Source organism: Oryx dammah, unplaced genomic scaffold, assembly GCF_014754425.2.
Source record: "Oryx dammah isolate SB20612 unplaced genomic scaffold, SCBI_Odam_1.1 HiC_scaffold_3, whole genome shotgun sequence".
Taxonomy (NCBI): Eukaryota; Metazoa; Chordata; class Mammalia; order Artiodactyla; family Bovidae; genus Oryx; species Oryx dammah.
Genome location: NW_024070187.1, coordinates 62757406 through 62777141, shown reverse-complemented (window position 1 = coordinate 62777141; position 19736 = coordinate 62757406). Strand labels below are relative to the sequence as shown.

The 19736-nt window shown below is 37.2% G+C and overlaps 1 protein-coding gene across 4 annotated transcripts in view; it reads left to right on the top strand.

Moving 5' to 3' along the window:
* The window catches only part of YIPF7 (Yip1 domain family member 7), a 40094-nt gene that overhangs the window by 5748 nt on the left and 14610 nt on the right, over window positions 1-19736 (top strand). The window contains exons 1-3 of one of the 4 annotated variants that reach the window (XM_040238136.1): window positions 2948-3065; window positions 6598-6714; window positions 12489-12673. In XM_040238136.1, the coding sequence (XP_040094070.1) occupies window positions 6599-6714; window positions 12489-12672 (300 nt within the window). In that variant the 5' untranslated portion in view covers window positions 2948-3065; window position 6598 and the 3' untranslated portion in view covers window position 12673. Of the gene's footprint in view, window positions 1-2947; window positions 3066-6597; window positions 6715-12488; window positions 12674-19736 lie in introns of those variants that run through there. The other 3 variants (XM_040238133.1, XM_040238134.1, XM_040238135.1) reach the window with 3 other exon arrangements.

Here is a 19736-nt window from a genome sequence, read left to right as displayed (position 1 = left end):
CTCTCAAGAGTCTTCTCCAACACCACACTTCAAAAGCATCAATTCTTTGGCCCTCAGCCTTCTTCACAGTCCAACTCTCACATCCATACATGACCACAGGAAAAACCATAGCCTTGACTAGATGGACCTTTGCTGCCAAAGTAATGTCTCTCTGCTTTTGAATATGCTATCTAGGTTGGTCATAACTTTTATTCCAAGGAGTAAGTGTCTTTTAATTTCATGGCTGCAATCACCATCTGCAGTGATTTTGGAGACCCCCAAAATAAAATGTGGCACTGTTTCCACTGTTTCCCATCTATTTCCCATGAAGTGATGGGACTGGATGCCATGATCTTCGTTTTCTGAATGTTGAGCTTTAAGCCAACTTTTTCACTCTCCTCTTTCACTTTCATCAAGAGGCTTTTTGGCTCCTCTTCACTTTCTGCCATAAGGGTGGTGTCTTCTGCATATCTGAGGTTCTTGATATTTCTCCCAGCAATCTTGATTCCAGCTTGTGTTTCTTCCAGTCCAGTGTTTCTCATGATGTACTCTGCATAGAAGTTAAATAAGCAGGGTGACAATATACAGCCTTGACGTACTCCTTTTCCTATTTGGAACCAGTCTGTTGTTCCATGTCCAGTTCTAACTGTTGCTTCTTGACCTGCATACAGATTTCTCAATAGGCAGGTTAGGTGGTCTGGTATTCCCATCTCTTTCAGAATTTCCCACAGTTTATTGTGATACACACAGTCAAAGGCTTTGGCATTGTCAATAAAGCAGAAATAGATGATTTTCTGGAACTCTGTTGCTTTTTCCATGATCCAGCGGATGTTGGCAATTTGATCTCTGGTTCCTCTGCCTTTTCTAAAACCAGCTTGAACATCAGGGAGTTCACAGTTCATGTATTGCTGAAGCCTGGCTTGGAGAATTTTGAGCATTACTTTACTAGTGTGTGAGATGAGTGCAATTGTGCAGTAGTTTGAGCATTCTTTGGCATTGGCTTTCTTAGGGATTGGAATGAAAACTGACCTTTTCCAGTCTTGTGGCCACTGCTGAGTTTTCCAAATTTGCTGGCATATTGATTGCAGCACTTTCACAGCATCATCTTTCAGGATTTGAAACAGCTCCACTGGAATTCCATCACCTCCACTAGCTTTGTTCGTAGTGATGCTCTCCAAGGCCCACCTGACTTCACTTTCCAAGATGTCTGGCTCTAGATTAGTGATCACATCATCATGATTATCTGGGTCATGAAGATCTTTTTTGTACATTCCATGTATTCTTGCCACCTCTTCTTAATATCTTCTGCTTCTGTTAGATCCAGACCATTTCTGTCCTTTATCGAGCCCATCTTTGCATGAACTGTTCCCTTGGTATCTCTAATTTTCTTGAAGAGATCTCTAGTCTTTCCCATTCTGTGGTTTTCCTCTATTTCTTTGCATTGATTACTGAAGAAGGCTTTCTAATCTCTTCTTGCTATTCTTTGGAACTCTGCATTCAGATCCTTATATCTTTCCTTTTCTCCTTTGCTTTTCACCTCTCTTCTTTTCACAGCTATTTGTAAGGCCTCCCCAGGCAGCCATTTTTCTTTTTTGCATTTCTTTTCCATGGGGATGGTCTTGATGCCTGTCTCCTGTACAATGTCACGAACCTCATTCCATAGTTCATCAGGCACTCCTTTAGAATTGGGTTATTTGCTAGAGAGGTTCGCAGAGAAACAATATACTTACTGGATCACTGGTTTATTATAGAAGGATATAACTCAGGAACAGCCAGATGGAAGAAATACATAGGGCAAGAGAGTGGGGAAGGGAGAGAAGCTTCCATGCCCTCTCTATGAGGGTACCATTCTCCCAGCACGTCCACCTTCTGGGTTTCCCAACCCAGAATCTCTCCAAACCCCATCCTTTTGAGGCTTTATAAAGGTTTCAGTAATCAGCATAATTGTTTGTCATTGACCTGCTGCTGCTGCTGCTAAGTTGCTTCAGACGTGTCCAACTCTGTGGGACCCCATAGACGGCAGCACACCAGGCTCCTCTGTCCCTGGGATACTCCAGGCAAGAATACTGGAGTGGGTTGCCATTGCCTTCTCCTGTCATTGACCATAGGCAATTAATTCAACATCCCAGCCCTCATCCCTCCTCAGAGACTGAGAATGGGGTTGAATGTTCCAACTCTCTATTCACATTATTGGCTCCATTGGCAGCCAGCCCCCATCACTAGATGAGGTCCCCAAATCACCTGATTAACATACCAAGAGACACCTTTGTCACTCTCAACACTTAGGAAATTCCAAGGGTTTTAGGAGCCATGAGTCAGGAACCATGGACAAAGACCAAATATAATGAGAAACATGTTTTGGTCAACTAAATTACCAGATATATATTTTCCTTATAAAACACAATATCATAGATGTCTTTTATGATCAAGATTGGCTCAAAAATGGGGCAGAACATGCCCTGTGAACGAGGAGTGCTCTAGATCATATTAGAATATCCATCTTGGACTGTGATGGAGAAGTAAGAAGCAGGGAAAAAATCAGACGTAGACCATGGAGAGTCTTTCTCAATGTTGTTTATATAAATTGAATAATTCAGATTTGGATAAAACTGATCACACATTTTCAGATTGTTGCTAAGATTGTTATGTTAAGTTCATGTACCATATGTTGGTTTTTACCATGTTATTAGAAAATCTTGTGAAGGCTGAATATATTCTTCTAGGCTAAGAAGCAGAAGGAGTGTTAGGCCTCTTTATTGTTAGACTCAAATAAATGATTTTAAATCAGAGTTCAATGGTACATTAGTCACACAAGGAAGCTGAATCTACCATTTACTTTATCAAATTGTCTCTATACCATTCACTGTGTTTGTACACTGTAACAAGTGTTATAAAATACTGTGTTTGGCTTTTGGCAGGCTTATTTTTTTTTTTTTGGCTGTAGCATCTGTTCAGAGTGTCAGAGTACAAATTTAGAAGCTTATATATAGACTCAGCAGGTCATCTTTTCATGAGCTGATTTGTTAAAAATTTCTCAAGTAAAGCTACATTTGTTGGAGGATCTTTCAACATAAAATAATATAAAGGTATGTGTCTGATCCTTCTAAAGAATTTGGCATTTAAACAAAGTACAAATCTAGGTTATATGAGGATTGTAAAACCAATAATCATATTAACATAAAGTTTTGCATGTTCTTAAAACTTAGTGTACTTTCAGTAAAATTATTGCCTATGCTTTATAATAACATATTTTCATTGACTGAAAAAGTTTTGCTCTTAAATTCTAAATTTTTTAAACAAGTTTTTAAAAGATTTTATACTCTCCAAGTCCTGATTTTAGTTTACATATTTTATAGCTACTTTTATACATATTGCTAATGAAAAATCTTGATTTATTATGTCAAATGTATGAGTCTAATTTTAGAGTAGCTTTCTGCATTTTTACTGAGCTGAAAAGTGATATATTTGACAATTGTTACTTGAATATTTCTGATTAATGAGGCCCTTAGAGCTCAAGCTGTTTATGTAATTTCATTTGAAATGTATTATAAGTAGTAGACCACAGTTTATTATATGAACTACTCCTAGAGATTTTCAAATTCTTCTTTTGAAATAGAAAGCTTTTCAAAGGAAAATAAAGGTTAAAATGTTGAGGTGAAAAGATTTCTTACCCCATTTCTCTAATTTTCATCCAGAGAGACACTGTTACCCACTTTGCTATTACTTTCTTCCCCACCTTTTTCTCCTATCAAGTCTTTCTTTCTCCCCCTGGTATTCTAGCCCTTAGGTCTCAATCAAGACTACATGCACTGCTCTTCACTCCCAGTAGTGAGTAGGAACTATGTAGAGAGTGTATGAGTCGGACTGAGCAACTTCACTTTCACGCATTGGAGAAGGAAATGGCAGCCAACTCCAGTGTTCTTGCCCGGAGAATCCCGGGGACGGTGGAGCCTGGTGGGCTGCCATCTATGGGGTCGCACGGAGTCGGATGCGACTGAGGCGACTTAGCAGCATCAGCAGAGAGTGTATGGAAACAGGCTCTTTTCCTGTAGCCAAATCAAGCCTTTCTTCCTCTGACTCAGCAGAAGCCCTGGTGCAGCAGACAGGGCAAGAGAAAAGGAAAATGTTCCAAACACCATTTAAGAATTAGAGAGTGGAACTGGAAGATTAGTTTTGAGGGGTTTATCTTTGTTTTGGGGAGTAGAGAGGCTGTTAGCACACTTTAAAGCTCTATGAATAAATCCAGCTTATATATTATTATCAGCCATTTACTTATTGGCTTCACAAAGAGTACAGATAGATGATGTGCGCACACACACACATGCACACACACATGCTATTAGGGTTAGTGCAAAAGTAATTGCAGTTTTGCATTGTTGAACTTTGCTGTTTGATATGGGATTATATTATACATTATTTTAATGTGCATTTATTGCTTTATTTTTTTTTTGCTAATGACATTACTTTCTGTGTATTTTATATATGTATACAAATTGGGCTACAAAGTTTTGCCTCATCCGCTATATTCACCTGACCTCTTGCCAACTGACTACCACTTCTTCAAGCATTTCAGCAACTTTGCATGGGAAACTGGAGAAGGAAATGGCAACCTTCTCCAGTATTCTTGGCTGGAGAATACCAGGGACAGAAGAGCCTGGTGGGCCGACGTCTATGGGGTTGCACAGAGTCTGACATGACTGAAGCAACTTAGCAGCAGCAGAAGCAGCATGGAAAAATACTTCCACAACCAGCAAGGGGCAGAAAATGGTTTCCAAAAGTTCATTGAATCCAGAAGCACAGATTTTTATGCTACAAGAGTAAACCAACTTATTTCTTGTTGGCAAAAATGTGTTGATTGTAATGGTTCCTATTTCAATTAATAAAGATGTGTTTGAGCCTAGTTATAATGATTTAAAACTCAAAGTCTGAAACTGCAGTTGCATTTCTCCCAACCTGAAGTGAAGTGAAGTGAAAGTAGCTCAGTTGTGTCCCACTCTGCTACCCCATGGATAGTCAATGGAATTCTCTAGGCCAGAATACTGGAGTGGATAGCCATTCCCTTCTCCAGGGGATCTTCCCAACCTAGGAATTGAACTGAGGTCTCCCACATTGCAGGCAGATTCTTTACCAGCTGAGCCACCAGGAAAGCCCTTGCCCCAACCTAAATATGTATAATGCATGTGTGTGTGTATATACATATATATACACACACACATATATATATACATGATATATATTTTCTTGTGCTCAAAAATCACTGCAGATGGTGACTGCTGCCATGAAATTAAAAGGTGCTTGCTACTTAGAAAAAAAGTTATGACAAGCCTAGACAGCATATGAAAAAGCAGAGACATTACTTTGCCAATAAAGGTCCGTATAGTCAAAGCTATGGTTTTTCCCATAGTCATGTATGGATGTGAGAGTTGGATTATAAAGAAGGCTGAGGGAGAGGGTGAGATGATTTGGGAGAATGGCATTGAAACGTATAATATCATGTAAGAATCGAATTGCCAGTCTATGTCCGATGCTGGATACGGCACGCTTGGGGCTGGTACACGGGGATGACCCAGAGAGATGTTGTGGGGAGGGGTTTGGGAGGGGGGTTCATGTTTGGGAACGCATGTACACCCGTGGTGGATTCATGTCAATGTATGGCAAAACCAATACAGAATTGTAAAGTAAAATAAAAAATAAATAATTAAAAATTAAAAAAAAAGAAGGCTGAGTGCCCGAGAACTGATGCTTGTTGGATGAGACTCTTGAGAGTCCCTTGGACTGCAAGAGAATCAAACCAGTCAATCCTAAAGTAAATCAGTCCTGAATATTCATTGGAAGAGCTGATGCTGAAGCTCCAATACTTTGGCCACCTGATGTGAAGAGCCTATTCATTAGAAAAGACCCTAATGCTGGGTCTCTGAAGGCAGAGAAGGAGACGATAGAGGACAATATAGTTGGATGGCATCACCGACTCAATGGACATGAGTTTGAGCAAGCTTGGGAGATGATGAAGGACAGGGAAAACTGGAGTGCTGCAGTCCATGAGGTTGCAAAGAACTGGACATGGCTGAGGGACTGAACAACAACAAATATGTATATATATATGGATATGTATGTGTATATCTATCTATATATGTATTTTTAAAGTAAGGAAATAACATTATTTAAGGGAAAATCTTCAAGATGTATACCAACTTTTAAACTTTATCTCTTAAACTGCTGAGAACAAGGTATTAGGTGAAGAATTTTTTTTTCAGATAATTAAAATCAGTTTTGGAGAAGGAAATGGCAACTCTTTCCAGTATTCTTGCCTGCAGAACCCCATGGACAGAGATGACTGGTGGGCTATGGTCCATAGGATCACAAAGAGTCAAACACAACTGAAATGACTTTGCACACACACAGTCCTACTTAGTGAAAACTTCAGAAAAGTTAATTGGAGGTATATAGGTTTTGTAAATGGCTTTCTAGCATACATTTCCATACCCTTCCCCCATTCAGAGAATACCTTGTTTTCTAATAGGAATCCAGCCATAATCATATTGTCTATTGATCCTGTAAATACCTCAAAAGAAATTTTATTGCTTTGAATCTTCTCCATTTTTCACTCATATTTTTCAGGATGTCAAACTTGGGACAATTTGACTCTGACTTTTACCAATCTAATTACACCGTTGATAATCAGGAGCAGACTTGTAATGATTCTAATGCCTGTGGAAATCTTTATGGATCTAGAAAGTAAGTACTTGACATGGAGAAAATATGTTGTCATTTTAAAAAGTCATAATATTTTGACATGGGTTTTCAGGTAGGGTGGTTTCCTTGGGGGATGATAAACCTCTCCCCATTATTTCTCAGTAAAATGTCCAAGAAGAAATGTCAGGAAAGGGCAGGGAAATGAATTCAGTTCTCCATGAATGCCTTTGATTGCTGCAGGCCCATTTATAGGTGAAGGGCTTGTCTCCTCTTTTCAAAATATCACTTAACAGAGAGTGTGAATACAGGCCCTGGGCAAACAAAACATTTTCTTTTTATCTGATATGTTCTAGGATAACCCTCAAGAAACAGCTTTTATTCAATTTAATAAATATTTAGTGCCTGCTTGTGTGTCAGGAATTAAGGAAGGTGCTACAAACCCAAAGATAAAGAAAAAATCCATAATCTTTTCCCATACAATATTTAAAAATTTATGTTGAAGGGGACAATTAAATATGCTATTATAATGCAATGTGGCAATTCCTAAATGAAATCTAGATATACATAATTCAGGATGTGTTAGCTATTTAAGTTGATAGTTCAATGTGAGTTGAAAATAAATTTAAAGATGATTAAGAATTTAGTATTTATCCTTTACTAATGCCCCAAATAGGGCAGGTAGGATTAGTCCCTGGTGGCTCAGAGGTTAAAGCGTCTGCCTCCAATGCTGCAGACCTGGGTTCGATCCCTGGGTCAGGAAGATCCCCTGGAGAAAGAAATGGTAACCCACTCCAGTATTCTTGCCTGGAGAATCCCATAGATGGAGAAGCCCCGTAGGCTCCAGTCCATGAGGTTGCAAAGAGTCAGACACGACTGAGCGACTTCACTTTCTGGCTCTAACATTCATTTTTTGTCGCTTTAAGAAAGACAACTTCCCTGACTGAGTGTCTTAAACTGAGAAATAAGGATATTAATAATGAGTTGATAATAAGTTAATTCCCTACCTCATGAGAATTATCTGAAAAGCAATTTTGATAATGTATAGGAAAGTGTATGTAAAGGTAAAAACATTATAGAAATGTTGTTTTTTCATATAACTAGTTTGTAGAGGCAATGGACACTTTGTTGCCAAGTCACTTAAACATTGTATTTGGTTCTACAGTTGGTTCTTTAAATATTCTTCCCTGGGTCTAGATTAGTGAAAGGTAAGAAGGAATACAGAGAAATTAAAGAACTTTTCCAAGGTCATATAGCCAGTAAAAACTGAGGTTAGCCTACTAGCCCTAGGGTATTGGATTAGACCCAGAACTAAGGTAGTCATATAATTTATTATAAAATCAAGACATGTTGAGAGTAAAATGTGTGTTATTGGTAACAATGTTGATACAATAAGAATAAACTGGATCATCTTAGGAAAACTGGGATGTGTGTTTCTTATGCCATTCCAACAAGTTTAGGGCAAAAAACTTCATAGCGAACATTTCAAATGTATTCATTCTTGAAGTTTATTTTTCACACACAGATAAGTACCTTGAAAACTTCAGAATAAATACAACTGGCAGTGGTGACTTTTCTGTTCCAACTACACCCTGGACAATCTTGACATTGTTTCCATGGGCTGATGACTCCTACAGATACAGGCAGATATGTGCTGTTTTCACAAGCTGTGTCCTAAGGGCTGATGCTGAACTGCTGCTGTGAAGCAATAGGGAAAACCATTGGTCCATAACGTTTTCTTAAAATGGTTAAAGTTAAATATTTGGAATTTTATCTCATTATGCCCCTAGTCTGTGTTGTCTAGCGTTAGTCAAGCTGCCATAAGAATTTCTTAGGATGAAGAAAATCCATACATCTCTCTATGAAAGTGAAAGTGTTAGTCGCTCTGTCATGACCCACTCTTTTCGACCCTATGGACTTTAGCCCGTCAGGCTCCTCGGTCCATGGGATTTTTCAGGCAAGAATACTGGAGTGGGTTGCCATGCCCTCCTCCAGGGGATCTTCCTGACCCAGGGATTAAACCCAGGTCTCCTGCATTGCAGGCAGATCCATTACTGTCTGAACCATCATATCTGAATATTACCAGGCAAATTAAGTATATGAAAGATATTTATAGGAAAAATAAGGGAGAAGGAATAGGTTGTCTAGAATTGGCTCGTTGCAGAATTCAACAACGGGAAAAGAACTTTATTTCTTTTATGATTTACAATTTGCAGAAAAGTATGTGATGGCACGGAAGTAGTTTGAGCATGAAGGGATTACAACAGGGTAGCTCAAAATATATAATCCACACGAGAGCTATCTAACAGGATTTTTCAGCTCTGTGCTGCTGTTTTATTGAAAGAATCCAGTCACCTGCTGTTTCTTTTCTCTCTTCTCCAGATGGAATAAGCACCTGGGTAGGGTCTGCAATCTACGTTTTCAGACTAAACAAAGCTAAAATGTCTGATAAAATAGAGACAAAGCTCTCTCCTTAATCAGGGACTCAAACTAGAGCCTTCTCTTCTACCCTACTCCACCCTGTTTTTTTTTTTTTTTCCATTTCATTGCCCATATCAACAGAAGTTGAGGTGACAATAAGATGAAAATTAATATAACCGAGTGAGGACAAGTTATGATTACATTATCAAGTTGATGACTTAGCCTACTTCAGATGCTTAGCATTTAAATCCAAGTTCTGATTTGAATTGTGGCAACCCTAAATTCCAACCCATGCTTCAAGTCTCAGGAATTAGAAAAGGGTATATTAACGGTGGTACTTTTATGAGGTACATAAAACATGGAGTCAGGTCAGTGATTTACTGGTTTGCATCCGATGACTTGACATTTGATCTTTTATTCATACAGTGAATAGTTCAATTAAAATATATCCCAAATCAGAACAAGATGCAAAAGACATAGGAATCCAGTAGTAGGTTATAATCAATATGTCTATTTTTCTCTTTCTGCCCCCTGCCCCATCCTCTCCTCCCCAATATGAAATCACATTCAAAAAATACTCATTCTGCTCAATGAATGGCATTGTGATCTGAAGCTGGTTGAATGTGTTTATTATGAATAAATATATTTGTATAAAGTTTTCTTAGTTTAATGTGGAGTTTTCTCATTAAAAAGCTTAATCGTCCAGTCATTCAGATAGGCATTATTTTCAGTGCTTGTAGCCAATTATCTAGGCTGTATTTTCTCACTGTCGTTTTCCAGTTTTTGAAATATCTTCCAGTTATTTAGAGTAATAAATTGTGGTTTCTTCAGAAAGGTGACAACAACTGAAAACTCCCTTTAAAAGTTTCAGGAGGCCTTCAGCAAATACATACTGAACCAGCTTTTCTGAATCCCTAGAGATCTCTGTCAATACCACCTAGCTATGTGTACCTGCTGCCTGAGCCAGGATCTGGACGTGTTAAACAAGCCAAACCCCTGGCCACCATATCCTAAAACACACTGCCATCAAACTCACCCTGTATAATCAAGGATACTTAGAATGTCTGTTTACTGGCTTAGCTGGAGACTTATATAGATAAAATGGGACGCTGGGAGTCAGTGCACCACCCGCATTCCACTGGGATCAGACTGACAAAGGAAAGTAGCATCAATCGACCATCGTGACAGAAGTTCATATAGTTTTGGACTTCCATCTAATAAAGTATGTAGCTAGTGATCATCTGATGGGATCCAGAAACATGGTTCAGTCTGCAACCACAAATTATAATGGAGTCACCTAACAGTGATCTTCTATCTTCCATGTTTACATTGGGAGGTGAATGTTAAGTCCTATTGCTACAGAAACAGGTAAAAACATTTTCCCCATGGAGGCCATGCCATATCTCAACCCAATATCATCTAAATAAAGACAAGTCTCTTCAGGCTGGTTGGAATTGTATAACCCCAGCTGTAGGTGGTGAAAAGGGGAATACTGAAGAATTAGTGAGCACTCAGAGGGTTTGTATATGGACCAGGTATGGCCATTGCTTCATGGGTTGTGTTTAGAAATCCTGGCATGTGTATAGCGGAGATTCTCCTGGTAGGAAAATACAGGTTGGGTGGTATGTTGTGAAAGTCAGGGTGGGTGTTCCAGGGGAACCGAAGTGTGAAAAAGCTAGAGACATCAGCACAGAAGGAATACAAGCTCTTGGACTCTGATTAATGTCGTTTTCTATGAGGAAGTGGCAGACTGGAAAACAACTACTTACAAATATAGAAAATGCTGTTCCAGGGAGTGAGGGAGGTGTCTAGAATGCTTGAGTCAGTCTCAGGAAGAGGACATACGAACACTTAGCTAATGTTTATTGATTGCTTCTTACATGCCCAGCACTAATCTAAGTGCTTTATTTATTTCAGATAATTTAATTCATAATAACCTTATTAGTTCTATTATTGTACTCATTTTACAGATAAAGAACCAGAGGCATAGGAGGTGAAACAGTTTACCTAGAGTATAAAATTGGGATTTGAACACAGGCATTTGGACTCCAGCAGTCCTGTTTGCTAACCAGTCTACTTGGTTCAGAGTACATCCCACCATGGGACTATCATTACAGGCAGAAATATAATACACAGAGTCAGAAAGTAAAAGAAGGGAAATGTGATCAAAATGTTGCCAGTTGTTCTAAAGGAACTTTTTGCAGTCACTTCGCAGTTGTTTGAAATGATTTTTAGAAGAGATGCCTGCTAACAAAGATAATGTTTAAATCCCACCTGCCAGAGTCCAGTGTTTATTTTGGTCTAATTCAGTAATTTGGAATAATATGTTGGGTTTTAAATCATTAAAATTTTATTATTTACCTTCCCAAAGGGCTAACTAAGATGGTCTGTAATCAAGGACCATTCTTTATGTTTCTTTCCTGAAAGAAAAGAAACATAAAGTGGAACAATCTTTGTTTCTTTGTTTTCCTTTAGTTAACAACAATTTGAAATGACCAAATAACATTGTAGACTAGCCCCCATTTCTTCCTTCCATTCTCTAGCTTTAATAATTTATTTACTAAGATTATTTTTCTCACATAAATGGTAAAATAAAAAAAAATAAAAGCACAATCAAGGAAATGTTGAAACATTATGTTTTGACAAAACTAAATCGCATATTTCAAAAGAGGAACAGTGAAGCCAGCTCTGAAAGACTTTTAGTCAGGGGCTCAAAGATAATTTGATTGGAAATAACTGTCTGGGAAGGGCTAGAGCTTTTCTATGTCTGGGGGTCTATTTCTGTTTTGTAAATAAGTTCATTTGTTAGATTCCACATATAAGCAATATTATGTGATATTTGTCTTTGTCTGGTTTGCTTCACTTAGTATGACTGTGATTTTTTTAATTGCTCTTTGCCCAGATTTATAGGGAATGTCCTATTTGGTGATAGTCCCTGAAAATCAGTGGAAAAGCAGCACCATGTAGGGAGAAGGGCACTGCTCGGACAGACAGCTTTAGTTCACTGTCCAACACTTGAATTTTTTGTGTGTTGCCAGACAAGTCATTCAGTCTCCATGAATCTGTATTTCTTTTTCTGTCAGATGACATTAAAACTACAGTTTTTACTTTGCAGAGTATTAATTAGGTGAGAAAATGTGAAGTGTCCAACACATTGCAAATAATCAGTGCATGTTAGTCAGTATGGATCATTCTTCTAGAGAGTTTTCTTACAACTAGTTACTTTTCATTTTTTTGTTTGTTTGTTTAGGTTAAACTTCTAGCAAGTTAATTTTTTCATGGATGAATAGTCATAAAAACCAGGAGAAATTATAAAAGGAAAATTGTAGTTTCCTTCCTCGCTTGATCATGATATCCCTTTCTTAGATGTATTAGTATCAATATTTTCCTTTTTCTAGACAACAAGCCAGTGAGCAGCCTCAGCCTGCCTTTGTCCCAGCAGAGATGCTCGTGTCCTCAGGCTACTCAGGACAGTTTTTTCAGCCAGCATCCAACCAGGATTATTATTCACCATCTTCTTACATTGACAGCTTTGATGAAGAGCCTCCTCTACTAGAAGATAAGTTAAGGAAGTGCTATTAATGTGTGTACAGCTTGAAGAATAACAGCAATAATCAGCACTTAATGCATACTATCAGCATGCTGCATATAGTGTTTTATATGATTGTTCCACATATAAACGAGAGTCTGCCAGACAGATACATTTAAACCAATGGGAGTTTGTCTCCTGTTTGTGTGGGGAAAATCTGAAGTAGATAGGTGCTAAGACTATGTTGGTCTTGCAGTTTTTAAATGTTTCTTCACTGTTTCTTACATGTGGACTCCCTGGCCATTTCTAAACAACAGTGAACATCTTTGGGCAAAGTAATTATATCAAAGTAACCACTCTTCCCACCTAGTTAATGAAGCTACTTTATAGCAGCATGTTTTACTAGTTTCTGCTTTGCTTGCCTGGGGGCAACAGGGGTAGTTTCTCAATATACATTTTTTGTTATCATGGAGAAGCGAGTTTGTTTTTTTTTTTTTTTCCTCCTTCCTAGCTCATGTGAGCCCCCTCATCTCATCTAGGTATGACTAAGTAAGGACGAATATGACTCCAGTAAGTAGCACTGCTAGTGGCAAGGAAACCTGGGGACCCTTGCAGATGAATGTTCCCTCCAAAGATTTCAGGGATCTCCCATCCTTTGATTTTTTTTTTTATTTAAAAACTTCTTAAGATTCAGCCAATTTATGTCTGCTACTTTTGTTCCTATGGCATGTAAACATGATGCTGCTGCTGCTAAGTCACTTCAAGTCGTGTCTGACTCTGTGCGACCCCATAGACAGCAGCCCACCAGGCTCCCCCGTCCCTGGGATTCTCCAGGCAAGAACACTGGAGTGGGTTGCCATGTCTTTCTCCAATGCATGAAAGTGAAAAGTGAAAGGGAAGTCGCTCAGTCGTGTCTGACTGCCAGCCACCCCATGGACTGCAGCCCACCAGGCTCCTCCGTCCATGGGATTTGCTAGGCAAGAGTACTGGAGTGGGTTGCCATTGCCTTCTCCCAACATGATGCTAGAAAACTAAAATTCAAGAAGATTTAAATTTGGGAGCCAAGGAGAAATATTCACAGGCTAAATGCTCTCTTTTCTATGTAGTCCAATGAAAACAGATAGGTTAACATTCCCAGTATTTTACATCAAAAAATCATTGTTTGGACACAGCCAGCCACCTGATATTAAAACATTCTTGTCTGTTTGCCTTCAAAATTAAGAAGAGGGTAAAGATGTAAACTATTCAGAAAAGTACAGAGAATTATATAATCAATTTGTTGGAACTTTAGAGGCCAGTTAAATTTTTGTACCTTTTATGCATTCTAAATTGCCTCTACATCTGATACCTAACACCTGAAAGTTATAAGCTATTTTCATTTGGCATTTGCCATTTGCCATGACCCTGCCAACATCTTTACTTAAAAAACAAAAAACTTATCAATTGTCTAATTATAAAAGTAATCCATATTCAAAAATAGAAATTTGGAAAATATAGAAACATATGAATAAAAATATAAAGTCACTGAAAATTTTGTTTCTGAGACATGACTATCATTAATGATTTGATAATATTTATTCCAGCCTTTATTCTATTTTCTATGAATATATATATATACTCACTTAAAAATGAAATACTGCTTCTCTTTGAATATATGTATTTGTAAATACTCAAAAATTGGATCATACTATGGATATGAAGTTTTTTTTTTAAAGTTACCTTAAATCATAAGCATTTTTATCTTTGCATTCTTTAAAGCCATTAAATATTGTTTGAAAACATGATCTATTATATACAAGTGCACGCATGGTCAGTCACTAAGTCATGTCCAACTCATTGTGACCCAATCGACTATAGCCTGCCACACTCCTATGTCCATGGGGTTGTCCAGGCAAGAATAGTAGAATGGGCTGTCATTTCCTTCCCCAGGGGATACTCCTGACTGAGAAATCAAACCCATATCTCCTGCACTGGCAGGCAGATTCCTTACCACTGAGCCACCTAGGAAGCCCATTATATACAAATATCATAATTTAAATCTGGTTCAGCAGTAAAAAATCCATCTGCAATGCAGGAGACACAGGTTCGATCACTGAGTCAGGAAGATCCCCTGGAGAAGAAAATGGTAGCCTGCTCCAGTTTTCTTGCCTGGAAAATCCCATGGACAGAGGAGACTAGTCTGTGAGGTCGCAAGAGTTGTACACAACTTAGTGACTTAACCACCACCATAATTTAAATCTTAAACATTGTTCCTTTATAATAGATAATGCTTTGGTGAACATCACATTAGATAACTTTGACCTGTACAGAATCTGTCCTCAGGATCGATCTATAATGTTGGGATTGCTGGGTCAAAGCCACACTGTCAGAGTCATCTGGAAAAATGATGAGCCAATACACCTACACAGTAGAATAGTAAATGTCTTTGTTAATTTGATAGACAAAACAGGCAAAAAAATAATACTTTTATTTCTTGGTTACTAGAGAAGTTAGACTTTCTTTTCATGTTCATTGACTTTTACGTCTTTCTGTTTTTAAAATCTTAAGACTTTTCCTTTCTTTTTTTATTTCTAGAGATATTTATATAGTAAAGATATTATTGTCTGGAATATGTATTTCATGCTTTTTTCATAGATTGTGTTTGCCATCTAATTTATTTATGGGATATTAGAGCATATAGACATTTTAATATTTATGTTTTCAACCCCATAATGTTTTTCTTTGTAACTTTTTTCCAATTGTTCTTTGTTTAGACTATATTTCTCCAGCTCTAAAGCCAGAAAGATATATCCTCTTATAGATTCTTAAATTTTTAAATTATCTTTTTGTTCTGGACTTAAATTTTTGATTCATTGAAAATTGTTTTAAGTTAGTATGTGAAGTAGAATTTAACTTTTTTATGGTTGATCAATTTTTCCTACAATATTTATTGAATATAATATTTTCTACTTGCCGCAAATACTTCCATTCTGATATTCTAAAATATAATATATTCTCCTGTAATGTCTTCTCAAATTTCAAATAGGAAATATATTAGATTTCCCCTCCTCCTTTTTACAGCTCAGAGAAATTCCTAGAATTTTTTTCTCTTTGTGATTATACTCACCAAATATATATTAGAAATAACAGTACCTAATATAATTTTCCATTTTGAGTCTATGAAATTTCTGGACTCTGATCCAATATGCTCTTCAGCCAGGGTGACTTTGTGAAGCCTTAAGCCTTATCTGTCTAAAAGGTATAAAAAGACCATATGCAGGATTTCTAGGATAAGATGATAAATGATATTTGCTAGTTTTTATTGAGTGTACACCAAAACAATCTATAAAATTATGAAGCTATAATAATTACCCCTTGCAAAAAAACATGCTATTTGAAAATATGTTTGTTTATTCCTCAGTTTGCTTGCTAAAAAGCTCGTTTTCGCTTGCTTTTCTGTAAGAATGATAACTTTTGCTATGTGATAATGTGCAATCAATGTGTTAACAAATGCATCTTGATAAATAATAGTCAATTCAAATCTGTCAGACTAGAAAAATTACTGTGACATTTGGTATTTATATTTGTAGCATAGCCTGATGTTCATATTTGAAAGGCCAATGCCACAATTTGCATAGAAAACAAAGGTATTAATTCATTTTTATAGCATATATATGGTATACTTTACTACCACTAGATGACAGCAAAACAATAAATTTTGCATTCAAATTTCATAACAGTTTCATCTTTTTTATCTTGTAAAACAGGTGTTATATTAGAGTACTATAATTGATAAATACATATAGTCTAGCATACCATGTAATAAATTTTAAAACAAAACATTATGGAAATGTATTTTGGTAAAAAACACATAAGATATTTTTTCTTTTTTTTTAATTTTACTTTATTTTACTTTACAATACTGTATTGGTTTTGCCATACATCAACATGAATCCTCCACGGATGTACATGTATGAAAAAATTTGTTAGATCTTATGTTCATTTACTGTTTCATGACTCAGTGTTGAAAGTGCAAAAGTTAATTATGCCATTAAATAAGTGCCTGAAATCAGTAACAAGGTCTTGTAAAACATTTTCATCTGGGTTTCTTCAAGCATAATAATTACACTTTTTGAGGAAAAAGTTATTTTGAATTAAAAGTCACTCTATTGTAATAAAAACTGAAAACACATTGTTAATGTAAATGTCTAAATTGAAAATAAAATTTGAAAACAACATAAGTCTCAGGTGATATCAACGTCAACCTAAGCATTTGTCTACTTTTAAAATCTGCTATTTTAAATATCACATTAGACAGCCTACGCTATTTTAAATTGATGAACTGCTCATATTTTCCAAAGTATATGTTCATTAAGAAATATATAAATACACTGTAAAAGTAAAAAAGGAAGTTGAAATGTAAAATTGTTTGCTCACTATTAACTTAGTTCAAATTAAATTCATATTCTTTCTTTTCAAGTTCGGGTGGCTAGCACTTGTCACCCTGGATGTGGAAAGAGTGAAAGATACACCTTCTATCCTAACTGAGGCCATGTCTGGCTGATATCCTGAAAATGCCTAGGTCCCTGTTGGAGCAAGACCCCTCTATGTCATGGCAATCATTGAAATTTCATCTGATACCCTGTGTGTAGAATGTTAGCTCTGCAAGGTGTTTAGGTACATGCCACTATAGAAGAAACTGAACTATACCCTGTCTTTGACCAAAGAGGGTTACTAAATCCTGTGAAGGGAAGTTAAATGCCAGGTACCAATGATTTGGGAATACAATCCTTCACATGGGAGAACTGAGCACACTTAAAAAAATACAAACATTATGAGATTAGATGCACATTGACTCAATCAAAGCTATGGTTAAAAGGGTGGGTTCTTTTTCTGCTTTTCTGACCTTTTACCAATCTCTTCCTACTTTCCCTACTCCATGGCAACCACTTTTCTACTCTGACTCTGTAAGTTTGACTTAAAAAAAATTTTTTTTAGACTCCGCATAACAAGTGATACTGTGCAATATTTGGCTTTTTATTTCTGGCTTATTTCACTTAGAAAAATGCCCTCAAGGTCCATTCATGTTGTTACAAATGGTAGAATTTCCTCATTTTTTATGACTGAATAGTATTCCTGTGTGTGTGTGTGTGTGTGCGCACGCACATGCACGCACTTAGTTGCTCAGTTGTGTCCAACCTTTTGTGACCCCATGGACTGTAGCCCACCAGGCAGCTCTGTCCATAGGGATTCTCCAGGCAGGAATACTGGAGTGGGTTGCCATGACCTCGTCCAGGGGATCTTCCCAACCCAGGGATTGAACCCAAGTCTCACACACTGCAGGTAGATTATCATCTGAGACACCAGAGAAACCCATGAATACTGGAGTGGGTAGCCTATCCCTTCTCCAGGGGATCTTCCCAACCCAGGAATTGGACTGGAGTCTCCTGCATTGCAGGCAGATTCTTTACCAGCTGAGCTACCAGGAAAGCCCTCCATAGTGTGTGTGTATATATATATACCATAACTTTTAAATCTATTCATCCATAAATGAACACTTAAGTGGTTGTGACTGTTGTATCCAATGCTGCTATCTTCACAGGTGGCACTAATAGTAAATAACCCAACCTTGTCTGAAGAATCTCATGGACAGAGGATCCTGGCAGGCTATGGTACATAGGGTCATAAAGAGTCGGATACGAGTGAAGTGACTTGGCAGGCACACACACAGTGCTGCTATCAAAGTGGAGGTGCAGGTATCTCTCTGATATCCTGTTTTTGTTTCCTTCATATATATTCCCAGCAGTGGCATAGCTGGATCATATGGTAGTTCTATTTTTTTATAATATTTGAGGAACCCCCATAGTGCTTTCCATAGTGGCTATACCAACTAACATTCCCACCAGCAATATTGAAGAGTTGCCTTTTCTCCATATCCTCACCAATACTTACTTCTTTTCGATGTTAGCCATTCTAACAAGTGTGAAATGATTTTGTGATTTTGATATGCATTTTCTTGATGATTAATGGTGCTAAGCACATTTTCATGTACCTCTTGGCCATTTGGATGTCTTCTTTGGAAAAATGTCTATTCAATTCCTCTATCTATCCTTTAAATCAGACTGTTATCTATTTATTTATTTGAAAAGTATGAGTTCTTGGGTCAGATTCTCCAGTGCTGGAACCTAAATTTTCTATTACTGGTTTTGTGACTTTGGAAAACTTACTTCATCTCCCCAGACTTCAACCATCTAACACACAAAGTAGAAATAAACTAACAGTGCTTGCCTCAGTGCATGTCAGATAGACCAACACATGTAAATCTTTCAGGGCTTACAGCAAAATTCAGTAAAAACATTCAGCTAAAAGATTTCCACTCTTTCCAACTGAAATGCATGTACTTTATAGTAGTTTAGCTTCAGTTTTTCCTAACCCCCACCTCACTCTTATTCAAATTTAAAATGATAGCAGGAGGGAAATCAGCTAAATTACTGGTTCCTAAGTAGTGAAGTTACATTCTTCTTCCTTATAAATGTTCTTTTTTTTCCTACATCTTAAAGTTCATCAGAGTGGTAAGAAAAGTAACTGATGTAATCCTGGAATTTATTTCTATATTCAGTGTATGTCAAATGTCTGAGTGTTTTTCTTTTCTTTTTTATGAAAAATATATAAGAGGAACAGAATCTAGCAGAGGGGTGTATAGTATGTAATGTGGCAGTCACAATTCTTTGAAAAATAAAGCACTGGGAACAAATTAGAAACATATAAATGAGTTTAGACTCACAGACACTGGGCCTCAGTGATTTTGGTTATTTTATTTTACCATCACTACTCAAAGAAGAGAAAGGTTAATTGTCTCAAGAATTCAGTCTCTGAATACACACACTCACCAACACAGAGCTTTGGCCTGATTAAAATATGTGTGCACCCATGATTGCTGTTACTTGCTGGAAGAACTTTTTCTCTTCCATGGAGTTTTTACATAGTTAGCATAGCATTGCTCATTAGGAAGAGTGGAAGTAAGTGTCTTCAGATTAAATAACACTGCTATTTGAAAATTAGATGTCCTTTTCATCATACAGGACTAGAATGCAAAAGTAGGAAGTCAAGAGATACCTGGAGTAACAGGCAAGTTTTG